Here is an 11,917-nt window from a genome sequence, read left to right as displayed (position 1 = left end):
CCCAGATGAGGGGGGGTTCCTGCTGAGCTTAAGCTGGGAGGGGGAGTGCACATGGGGGACTCAGATGAGGGGGGGGGGGTTCTTGCTGAGCTTAAGCTGGAGGTAGAGCACACATGGGGACCCAGTTGAGGAGGGTCCAACCCCCCTCCCCGCCGCTGTGCCCAATACCCCCTTCCTGCCCTCTACCCTCTTATGTGGCGTATGCTACGCTGCGGGTCGGCTAGTATATATATACTACCACAGGACTAATGAAGAGCTAATAGTTTTGTTGAGGGAGGGCCCAAGGGCCCCAGTGCGATCCCAACCTCTGCATCCTCTATTGCTATGCCACTGGCAATGGCTGTGCTGAGCTGAATGTCTCCCTCACAATGGGTTCCTTTCAAGTCAAGATCTTTATTTGCAAAGTACCAGACAGTACTGTATATGTGTCCACTATAGAGACAGGCATTTTTATATGTAACCTGCTATTTAAAAAAAAAAAAAAGTCACAGGCAATTTAACACATGCAAGAGATGATGCCAGCCACTAAGCTGATGTTCAGAACATTAAAGGCTGCCCACCACAAGTTTTTCTCATTCTAAACTAAACTCAACTGGGGGTCCTGACTAGAGAATCTCAGTCAGCATAATCAGCGAAGGGAGAACTACACCCTCACTTGTGACACGACCTAATTCCCTGTAGCCAGAGTGCAGAAAACACTCCCCCCGGCACTCAGGCATCAGAGGATTCACAAGTCTGAGACGTCACTGCCTTATGAGCTGGGGGAGGGAAGGGAAGGAGGGACAGAGGAAGGTGCTGTGTGTAAGGGGGTGTTTTCCAGCTTTAAAAAGGCACCAGGCACATAGCAGGTCTGCGTCAGAGAGAGACTTGGAGACTTTACTTAACTCCCAGCTTAACACAAACAGCTAGAGAGGAAAAGAAATCACCAACTCCCTGAACTCCCTCATTCACTGCCTGTAATAAGTGCATGCCACTTCTCACTCACACACACACATACACTCACTACTTAGCACGTTTTACACACTTTTCACACTTCTACAAATGCAAAAAAGTGTTGCTGTCACCTGTCTGCAGGACTGAAGCGTGCTGTGCACGAGACTTTGCACAAGTCACACTGTAGGCTGCCCTGTACAGTTGTGTGTCACCCTATAGCCAGACACCGGCTAGGATCAGATCTCGCATCTGCAGACTGCAATCCTATGGCACTGGATCTCGCAGTGGTAGCATTAGTTTAGCAGTAAGTGACAGATCCTCGTCTCTGTGTCATCAGGTGGGGCTTCCCGGGGTAGAGAGATCCAGCACAGAATTGCTCGGCTCACCGAGTGGATGCCACGCACTAGTGTAGCAGCTGCCGCTCCTTCCAGTCTTCCGCTCGGTCCGCTGCTGCAAGCCTGCGTCAGAGACACTGTGGAGTTCCAGCCCTTCTTCCCATTCATCATGAAGTCGGCGGAGGAAGGTACTGTGTGTCCGTGTGTCTGGCTGTCAGTGTGGGGGCAGCGCTCGTCACATGCTCTGTCTGACTAAACTTTCTCCTTGCATGCTGCTATTATTCGCTGCTGTTACTCTGTATCGATTATATAAAGTTTGTGATGTAGTCGTGTTCCTGCGGCACGCGGCTGATCTGATTCTCCATCTGTCCGATAGCGGCTCTCCTGATTCTCCCGAGTCCCGACACCGGGCTTCTCTGTCCTCCTGGGACAATCCCTCGCCGTGTGTGACAGGGGTGGAAGTGTCACTGTCACAGTTCTGCGTACTGAGATAGTGCCCATTGCCTGAGTGCTGTGATAGTGCCCATTGCCTGAGTGCTGTGATGGTGCCCATTGCCTGAGTGCTGTGATGGTAACCATTGCCTGGGTGTTGTGATAGACAATGCTCATTGCCTAAGTGCTGTGTTGGTGCCCATTGCTTGAGTGCTGTGATGGTGCCCATTGCCTGAGTGCTGTGATGGTGCCCATTGCCTGAGTGCTGTGATAGTGCCCATTGCCTGAGTGCTGTGATGGTGCCCATTGCCTGAGTGCTGTGATGGTGCCCATAGCCTGAGTGCTGTGATGGTGCCCATTGCCCGAGTGCTGTGATGTTGCCCATTGCCCGAGTGCTGTGATGGTGCCTATTGCCTGAGTGCTGTGATGGTGCCTATTGCCTGAGTGCTGTGATGGTGCCTATTGCCTGAGTGCTGTGATGGTGCCCATTGCCTGAGTGCTGTGATGGTGCCGGTTGCCTGAGTGCTGTAGGAAAGTGCCCGTTGCCTGAGTGCTGTGATGGTGCCCATAGCCTGAGTGCTGTGATGGTGCCCATAGCCTGAGTGCTGTGATAGTGCCCATAGCCTGAGTGCTGTGATAGTCCCCATAGCCTGAGTGCTGTGATAGTGCCCATAGCCTGAGTGCTGTGATAGTGCCCATTGCTTGAGTGCTGTGATAGTGCCCATTGCTTCAGTGCTGTGATGCTGCCCATACCCTGAGTGCTGTGATGGTGCCCATTGCCTGAGTCCTGTGATGGTGCCCATTGCCTGAGTGCTGTGATGGTAACCATTGCCTGGGTGTTGTGATAGACAATGCTCATTGCCTAAGTGCTGTGTTGGTGCCCATTGCTTGAGTGCTGTGATGGTGCCCATTGCCTGAGTGCTGTGATGGTGCCCATAGCCTAAGTGCTGTGATGGTAACCATTGCCTGAGTGCTGTGATGGTGCCCATTGCCTGAGTGCTGTGATGGTGCCCATTGCCTGAGTGCTGTGATGGTGCCCATAGCCTGAGTGCTGTGATGGTGCCCATTGCCTGAGTGCTGTGATGGTGCCCATAGCCTGAGTGCTGTGATGTTAACCAATGCCTGAGTGCTGCGATGGTGCCGGTTGTCTGTGCGCTGTGATAGTGCTCATTGCCTGAATGTTGTGATAGTGCATCCTCCAGCCTGGCACTGTCACAGCGCTGTGTGCTCCATGCCTGTGATAGTGCTTGTTGCATAGGACAGTGCGGGATCCATCCTACACACCACACTGTCTAACCCTGGCACTGTTCTGCACTGCTCTGACGGCAATTAGCTATGCCTGACACCTCCTAAAGAGAATATATATATATATTTATTATACTTTACCTATGAGTGTGGAGTGACTCACAGTGTGATAGTGAGGCCGCAGTACCTGATTGGTACCTGCCTGCATCCTCCTCTGCTGATAGCACTGTTGCTAGGCATGAGCGTCAGGGATGCTGCAACGTGTCCAGCCTACTCTGACAGCCAAACGTGGATACAGTCACAGCAGGCAGCTACTACTTTTAATGGAATATCGAAGCTTAACAGTTTTGTGTAGTAAGGAAACTTAGTGGAGTGGTTGCCAGGGGCAACGGTGGGTGATTTCTCCACTTATCACAAATCAGCCTCATTGACCGATCATGACACTAATCATCATTTAGGAAGTCGCCATTTATTCTATGAGTAAACAAACCCATTGTTGCTCCCTTTTATTGTGTCGACTAAAGAAACTATTATCCTAACGTTCTGCTGAAGAATGATCATTTCCATTCTGTTACAACTTAACTCTTAGCAGCCTGCACTTTGTGATGGTCCAGATGTAATTGACGTTAGTCATTATTTGGTGAGCATGAGTGACATAGCCCCTGGTGCTGAACAGGTGTACACAAAGCCAGGGGATCAGCCGACACAGATGGAGTTGTCTTTAATTGATCTGTTTCTGTTTTGCTGCGGGGAATTAGACGGGAGCTGGCTGCAGTGTGCTGCTGTCATGATGTGTGTACTGTAGACGGGTGGGAGTCTAGTCTGCAGCTGGAAGAGAGGGATCTCTTGCTGGAGTCTTCGGTATTCCCCCATCCAGCTGTCATGTGGGGGCCTCCTCTGCTTCCACTCGCTGGAGATAGTGCTGTCATTGGCCAGAAGCCAGGCTAGGTGCCATGATCTACAGAGGACCTCTGTGAAATCATCACCCCAGCCAGCCAGTGACAAACCTCAGCATCCAAACTAGTGTAGAACAGACACCGGGGCACACCCTTTATTAAATCCAGTCATCAGAACTTTTTCCATAGTCTTAAATCCCAAATAGTTTGGAGAAATGCAAATCACATTTCATGTCAGATATTTAGCTTGTATTTCAGCTGCAGAGGGATCACTTGGCAGTGTACACGTGTCAGTGGATGTTTACTGCTGCAGTAATTAGAGTATACTGTACAGGATGATGTATACAGAGTGACCGTGATACTGAGGACAGACAGTGCAGGCCCTGAGAGTCATACTAATGTGCAATCCCAATATACATATACATCAGCAGGCCTCCTATCTGTATACTTATAGCGATCATCTGCATCTTCCATAATGTCTGAAATGTCCAACATTTGTTCATATACCCTAAGACTAAGTGACAAATCTGCCACATTTACTTGATACTTCATATATACTTGAGAATTGGGACTGCCTGCAGAAAATGCATTTACACCCTGATCCAGATTTAATACAGCCATTGCAGAATTATAGGATTTTTTTAACCAGTTATTCATATCCCAATACATGTCACAAAATCTTCATCATGTCTATTTGTAGAAAATATTTTTTATATTAAGCAATCCAAATGTACCTTTTTTTTTACAGAACACTTCTGTCAAATACTGGAATGTTATAGTCTTCAAAAATTCATTTTCTCACTTGTAGAATAGCTACATTTTATAGTTTATCTTATTTGCATTCCATACTTTTCTATGAGCCTTTATTGATTTTAAATACCTGTTTAGCAAACAATAATGATTTTACACAGCAAACTGTAGTAAGATTTGTGTGTACAGATTACAGATCTAACAAGTAGAAAGTAACCTTGGAGGAAACTGATACCTATACATATATATATATATATATATATATATATATATATGTATATATATATATATATATATATATATATATATATATATATATATATATATATATATATATATATATATATATATATATATTCAGATTATAATAGCTTTTGATCATTGTTGTCACAGTAGTGTTATTACTAGTAGTGATGATTTAGCTGTAATATTACATAGTGCACCCCTATATGGCAGATGGGGGATTCACATGTACCCCCAGCTGTGGGTAGCATCATTTGACAGATATGTGCATGGGTCTTTTTAGTCACCCACTAATAAACTGAAGCTCCATGTTCATTTCTATGTGATTTATCTTTTAGCCAGGTACCCCCTGACCACAAGAGAAGGAGCCCCCGAGTAAGGGTACCACATCTAGAGAAGCCAGGGTATAATGAGACTAAAAACCTGCTAAGGGCACGCTTCCTATTCCATTACACCCTATATGAGATCATCTGTAGTGGGGATAATGTTATTTATTTAACATCTACATATAAACGTTTTATTTTCTAAAATGCAATATTGTTGGAATTGCAGGAAATGTGGGTTCAAACTTCAAATAGCCTACTTGAAAAGACCCCCCACCGACCATTTGATGAATACTGTACTTTGTAGATGTATATTAAAACCCAAACGTCGCTATCATGTATTTGCCAAATGCTTGTATAGTGCTTGCGTTGTTAATAAAAACACACATCATAAACACAGGCCAGGCAGCAGGCAGGGGGAATGAAAGCGAGCATTATTTGGGGTATAACGTACTCTATAGGAATAGTTTTATTCCTGTGGTTAGGAGTAGCACCGTGCCAGCAGCACACATACACCGGCGTGCAGAAGAATGAATGGAGATTGGTGTTTGGGAAAAGGCAGCGCTGACTTCTTACGAGTTGTTTAGGGATGGATGGCTTAGGAAGTGGAATATAAACTACGATATAGCTAGCATCGTGCATTGAGGAAGTCAAACGCCAGATCATCTCTCCAAATAAATAATGATGGGTATCCTGGAGTGCAAGTTGAATTGAGATCTCCTCCACATCCAGCAACAGCATCTGTAATGTGGACTGGATACATTCTATTTACATCAGCAACAAACACATCGGCTACTTTGTTTAGGGATATTTGTAAATGTATCCACTGCGTATCACAAACACAATGCTATTATTTCTCTCGCAGATCAGCCACCAGGTATGCGAGCAGCACAGTGTTTACTCTACAAAAGATGCTCCACATTACATGTCACACAGAGAGGAATAGATGATTGTGCCTTCAAGGAATTTATAATTTATGAATTGAAACGTGGCTGATTATTTAAAAAAAATTAAGACATTCCCTCTTACAATTCACGCTTGTCATTTGTCATCAACTGGGTCTATAAGCTGATAGCAAGGCAACAAGTATATATATATATATATATATATATATATATATATATATATATATATATATATATATATATATATATATATATATGTGTGTGTGTGTGTTAATCACATACTGTAATTGATACACTCGCTCGGGTATAGTTACTGAGTGTAAACTACATATATATATATATATATATATATATATATATATATATATATATATATATATATATATATATATATATATATATATATATATATATATATACTTATTGCCTTGCTAATTGTCGTTTAGCAATTGTGGGATTCTGACAACAGCCTTGATTGTCCGTTTTGTATATAGATTTCTGAGCTTGGTTGAAACACAAAATATTCTATTCACAGTTTATATTTTTGCTGAAGTGGTTACCAACACTATAAGCTTGTATAAGGAATTAGATCATATATAGGGCATACTGTAATGTGACTTCTAGGCGATTTTGTCATCTGTTTTCATCTGTTTTGTCATCTGCCAAGTTTGGTACACACATCCAATTTTGAATGGCCATTTTTACCAATTCCATATAGTATGAGAGCTTACCTACACAATCTGTTCATAGCATTGTAAATTTGTTGGCCCTTTTGCTATATGGAGGTGGTAAAATTGGCCAGTCGTTGGCTTTAAGCCTGGTACACACCATGCAATTTCCCATCAGATTGACAGGTCGAAATGATAATTTCCAACAGATCCAATCAGGTTCTGATCACTTTTCCAATCGATTTTGTGCAGTAGTGATCTGGAAAATCTATCTGAAACCTGATCAGACATTTTGGGAATTATCGATTTGACCCATCGGTCTGACATGTGACATTACATGGGGTGTACCAGGCTTCAGTCCTTCATCAGACCCACATCTCATAATAGATCCCAGGAAGAAAGTATAAAGCTAGGTACACACTTACGATTATTGTTGCCCATTGGGGACCAGGAAGCGATCCCTTGGGCAACAAATCTTGGGCCGATGCTGTACAGACACATCTCTAGCCTTCCAGCTAACAATGCCTTCTGCTGCTAAGGAGAGGGGGGGGGGGGGGGGATTGGGGGAGTGATGATTATCCTGGTCAGGGGGAGTGAAAATAACATTGTGATCGGACATGCTCAAGCGTTGTGGTGTTAAGGATCCCACATGTTGGACGCTTAAAGCAACGTTGGCCGTATCTTGTACGCACATTAGCAAGGCGAGCAGTAAGCTGTTTTGGCCGACATTTATGTAATGTTTGTATGTACCTTTATTTGCTCTATAAATGCAGACTGCATTTTTTTTAAATTAAATATACCTCAAAACCCTCATTATCCGGCACCAACTGGGATTGGCTGATGCCAGATAAGTTGTGGTTACTTGAGACTAAATGTTAAAAATAGGCCTAGTTAAAAAAAATAGTACTATATTCCACACTGTATACTTACCATAAACTCTGTATTGATGTTGAAATACAGTAATTAAAAACAAATTAAGACAAAGGACAGCCTTAACTTAATGTAACAGTGGTTTATTACTGTATAAAGGAGTGTAGAAGTAGATTTATGCATCCTGCAAGGCTATGGATTTTTTTTTCTGGTTGCTTGAGACTTGTGGATAATGTGGGTTTTACTGTACATGGTATTCTGTGTGCTCTGCAATTATTTCAGTACTCAGTTCAATGTGTTCAGGATACAAAATAATAATATTGAATTTCCATCATTGAAAACAGATTATTTGCAGACCTATGGGGCGTAAGGCCTAAACTCTTGCCAGCAGGGCAGAATTGCTTGCATGGCTATAACAGTAATGTAAGTGGTAGATACCACTGACCAGAATGCATGGTAACCCAGTGGATCTATGTGACATTTGGCAGGCAAGAGGCAGATCATTAGGTGATAATGAGCCCAGTGAAAGACCAGCAGAGGAAAGCTAGTGCTTTTATTATATGATCGTCTCAGGGGTAAGCTAAACACACTCAGTGCATGAGCCCCTGCTGTCAGTGTGTAAGCTAACAATATACATACACAGTCCAGCCACACTGCAGGCAACTATATAAGGCAGTAGGTTACACAGCTAAGGCGAATGTATCTGTCTCCAACATCCAAAAAGGATGGGGCTTCCTAATGCTCCAGCCTGATCAGAGTATAGAATATGCATATATATAGAACGTGTGTAGAGTAAGCAGCACTTGACTTTTTCATTATTAACACTTGTTGCAAAGTTTCCATTAACAAACTGTAAAAAAAACAGACAGCAATAAAAGTGTTTATTTTCACTGCCCTTTACAAAAGGTTATTACAGTGTTAACCTTGGTGGATTTACTACAACCTAACATTCATATTTTTACTGTATGTTTTATTTTATTGTATTTTTTTGCATTCAGCAGGAATGAGGGTGCTTCTATAGAGCAGAGTGTATGAATAGTTTCTTAGCACTAGTGGGTGCTACAACTAAACACAAACACACTAGTGAAGTCATTACACAAAAAGCATCACTGACACCGTGATGTATGTGATCTAACTGTTATATATATATATATCATAGCATCAGGCAGACTAATACACACACATTTCTGAGATTTCTTTATTATTATTATTATTATGTATTATTATTATTATTTTTTGTACACTTCCAACGGGGCTCTACATAGAGGCATTGAGTACCTTTGTATATCCAGCAACAGAAATTGCATAGTGCACCTCTTGCCAGTTGATTTTATAGATTACTGTTTTAATTACACATCCCCCCATAGGTAAGATATACATGTACTAGCAGTAAACCTGTATTGTGTATAAAATATTTCCAAGCATTTCTTATGTTTTAAAATGATTCACGACTTAAAGACTTGTTTTGCTTCAGCATCAAACCCAAAAATCCACTGGACCAGTCAGATATAGGCATGTGGGTACCACATGTAGACACCTAGGCCAGTCTTTCTTAACCTGACGTAGGCTCTAGATTCACCTTTCACTGATGTGCCTGTTTTTAATTATGTAAAATCATCCACATAATTATGTTCTGAATAGGGATGATTGCTCTCCCTAAGCTGTCTGGTGATTTTATCATAGGGTGATAAACTGAACAAGGAGGGCAACAGGGCAGTCTTGAGCTCTGCAGGGGGCTGAGGACAATGCCAATGAGAAGTTTTGATGTACTCTGATAAGTTCCATGTGAAAATATGTTAACCTGTTTTCCTCTATAAATATGCCATATTTACCTGATTTGAGGAGCAGGGATACAGTGGTTTTGGGTACTGTGCATACACTTTAAGTAAACTCAATCTACGTTGTTTTTAGGGGATGCTGGCTTTAGACACTGAGGGATGAGGCCTTAGTGCAGGGGGTGTATTACAGTACTTGCTCTGTATACATACCGTTTGCTTTTTGAGCTGTCAGGTTATTTTTGCAGGGAATCCAGCTGAAGAAGGGAGACAGATCTGTGTGTTTATACAAAGGCGGAAACTTCCACATAGGCAGAGAGGGGGCTGGGGGTGTCACAGCCTGGGAGCCAGAAGAAGATCTAGGTGAGAGAAGAGACCAGCTGGCCAGGCAGATAGCTGCTGTTGGAGCACCTGGACATATTCTTTATCTTCACACACTGCTTGGCTGTGCCCAGTGCCAGCCTGACATCCCACCAGCAGACTGTACTTGTTGCAAGAGGAGAGGTCTACCCAGAAATCTGTACAGGGGACACCAAGAAGGATTACTTATCTACACACACTTCATGTCTTTACCCAGTGCCAGCCTGACTTCACACTAACAGACTGTACTTGTTGCAAGAGGAGAGGTCTACCCAGAGATCTGTACAGAGGACACCAAGAAACATTAACTCTGTATACAATATCCCTGTGCCCAGTGCCAGCCTGACATCCCACCAGCAGACTTGCAAGAGGAGAGGTGTACCCAGAGACCTGTACAGGGGATTCCAAGAAGGATAATTTATCTACAATATCTCTGTGCCCAGTACCAGCCTGACATCCCATCAGCACCAGCAGACTTTACATGCTGCAAGAGAGAGGCCATCCCAGAGATCTGTACAGGGGACAACAGGAGGGATTATTTATCTACACACACTGCATGGTCTGTGCCCAGTGCCAGCCTGGCATCCCACCAGCAGACTGTACATGCTGCAAGCGGAGAGGTGCACGCAGAGATCTATACAGTGGGCACCAGAGAGGATAATATAGCTGCACACATTGTATCTCTTGCCGAGTGCCAGCCTGACATCCCACCAGCCCTAGCAGACTGTACATACTGGGAGAAGAGAAGGTTGCTTATATCTGTACAGGGGGCACCAGGAAGGATTATATATATATCTGTAAACACTGTATCTCTGTGCCAACGACATCCCACCAGCACCAGCAGACTGCATATACTGGGTGAAGAGAGTGCTGCTGTACAGGGGGCACCAGGGAAGATTATATATCTGTACACAGTGTATCTCTGTGCCCAGTGCCAGCCTGACATCCCTCCATCACTAGCTGACTGCATACTGGGAATAGAGAGGGCTGCCCAGGTATCTGTACAGAGGGCACCAGGGAGGATTACAATCTGTACACACTGTATCTCTGTGCCCAGTGCCAGGCTGACATAGTACCCAGCACCAGCAGACTGTACATGCTGGGAGAAGAAAGGGCTGATTATATCTGTGCAGGAGGCACCAGGGAGGGTTGTATATCTGTACACACTCTGTGCCCAGTGCCAGCCTGGCATCTCACCATCACTAGCAGACTCTACATACTGGGAGAAGAGGACAGTGCTGCTTATATCTGTACAGGGGTACCAGGGAGGATTATATCTCTGTGCCCAGTGCCAGGCTGACACATTGCCATAGCCCCAGCAGACTGCACATACTGGGAGAAGAGAGGATTCCTCAGTCAGTGCCTCGTCCTGTGATATCCCTGAAGTGTGTGAGACAGAGCAGCAGAAGAGTGCGATAAGATAAGAGAGGGGGCAGAGCTGCCTGGTGAGAGGGAGGGGGAGGAGGGAGGGCAGCCGCCGGGCACACAGGAACACTGCCGCTGGCCCTGCCACTCACACACACAGGAGGAGCTCTGAAGTGGACTTGATTACACAGAGGAAGCCTCGCTAGTGACACACAGCAGCAGCCAGCAGCGGGAGGAGGAGGAGGCGGAGGGAGCACAGGCAGCAGCCTCAGCAACAGGTCCCGGCGAGGAGGAGCGAGCTGCACACAGCGGCACTACCGGGAGACATGAGCGCCCCCGGGGAGGACGAGCCCGAGCTGGACTTCGACTATCTGTTCGAGTACGAGTACCACAAGCCCCCCGAGCTCGCCGAGGACAGAGGTGCGTGTGCTGCTGTCATGTCTGTCACTGCAGAGGGGGGCGGCTGGTGACAGCTCGTACAACTTCCCTGCTCCCCCCCGGGCAGCCGCCTGGCTGCCTCCCTCCCCTGAGCTAGCGGCACGAGCACATCTGGGGGATGATGAGGATGTTGCGGGCTGGCTGCCAGGCGGGGTCACGTGCTCAGGGAATTGGACAGTGTGGAGGGGGATTTGCATCTTCCACCTACACTGTGGCCCGACTTCTTGAGGAGGGCGAAACTTGTCAGAGTTTATGGAAATATAACCACTTTACATTACATACTCTGTGCATTATTCAAGTTTCATGACTGAGTACAATTTACTTTGGATGGAAGGCGATTGACTTGCTAGTATGTGTTTGAGATTGAAGTTTCCAATGG

At 44.9% G+C, this 11,917-nt stretch overlaps 1 protein-coding gene across 4 annotated transcripts in view; it reads left to right on the top strand.

The window, feature by feature from the left end:
* Positions 1-882: 882 nt before the first annotated feature.
* NFATC1 (nuclear factor of activated T cells 1) overlaps positions 883-11,917 on the top strand; it is a 282,233-nt gene continuing 271,198 nt past the window's right edge. For 2 of the 4 annotated variants that reach the window (XM_068237039.1, XM_068237037.1), the window contains exon 1: positions 883-1,456. In XM_068237039.1, the coding sequence (XP_068093140.1) occupies positions 1,327-1,456 (130 nt within the window). In that variant the 5' untranslated portion in view covers positions 883-1,326. Of the gene's footprint in view, positions 1,457-11,292; positions 11,521-11,917 lie in introns of those variants that run through there. The other 2 variants (XM_068237040.1, XM_068237038.1) reach the window with 2 other exon arrangements.

The sequence above is a fragment of the Hyperolius riggenbachi genome, chromosome 5 (genome assembly GCF_040937935.1).
Source record: "Hyperolius riggenbachi isolate aHypRig1 chromosome 5, aHypRig1.pri, whole genome shotgun sequence".
Taxonomy (NCBI): Eukaryota; Metazoa; Chordata; class Amphibia; order Anura; family Hyperoliidae; genus Hyperolius; species Hyperolius riggenbachi.
This window is presented reverse-complemented; position numbering and strand designations above follow the sequence as displayed.